Genomic DNA, 600 nt, shown 5'->3' with positions numbered 1-600 from the left:
GGGCTCCTTGGGCAGGAAAGGCACTAGCAGGGCGTCCCGGTCGGCCTCGTAGCTCCGCTCCTGGCTCCGCTCCAGGCCCGACACCTTGGGGATGACTGAGAGCTTGGCCTCCCGCGTCCCGTTCACCGCACCGCCAGGGCCCGGGCCTGCGGGGCAGAAAGACACCATAAGAAGGGGTGCCAGGGGGAACCTGGCACAAGTGGGGCACCTTTGAGGGAGAAAAGTTACGTATTCTACATTTAAAAATACGGTAGCTCCCTTTCCCCATGCAGAGAGTGGGGCATAGGGGTGCCATGGGGCAGGAAGGCAGCAGGGTGTGCTAGGACGGGGGCAGGGCAGCAGGGGGCAGAGCAGGAGCCCACACTGGGATGCTGGGTGGGGGGAGGAAGAACAAGGTTTATGCATGTAAATACAGTAGCTCCCTTTTCTCCATGCAGGGGGTGGAGCATGAGGGTGCCATGGGGCAGGAGGGCAGCAGAAGGTGCCGTAGGACAGGGGTAGAATGAGCGCATCCTATTTGTGTAATTAGGGTAGCAGGCCAAGGGGTAATGCAGCAAGGGGTGCTGGGGCAAATGGGGAGGGCTGAGGAGCCACAGCAGG

General features: G+C 61.5%; 1 protein-coding gene across 1 annotated transcript in view; it reads right to left on the bottom strand.

Moving 5' to 3' along the window:
• The window catches only part of LOC102380469 (autism susceptibility gene 2 protein homolog), a 9,649-nt gene that overhangs the window by 7,239 nt on the left and 1,810 nt on the right, over window positions 1-600 (bottom strand). The window contains exon 4 of the mRNA XM_025194131.1: window positions 5-146. Coding sequence (XP_025049916.1) covers window positions 5-146 — 142 coding nt within the window. The remainder of the gene's footprint in view (window positions 1-4; window positions 147-600) is intronic.

Source organism: Alligator sinensis, unplaced genomic scaffold (genome assembly GCF_000455745.1).
Source record: "Alligator sinensis unplaced genomic scaffold, ASM45574v1 scaffold1531_1, whole genome shotgun sequence".
Taxonomy (NCBI): Eukaryota; Metazoa; Chordata; order Crocodylia; family Alligatoridae; genus Alligator; species Alligator sinensis.
This window is presented reverse-complemented; position numbering and strand designations above follow the sequence as displayed.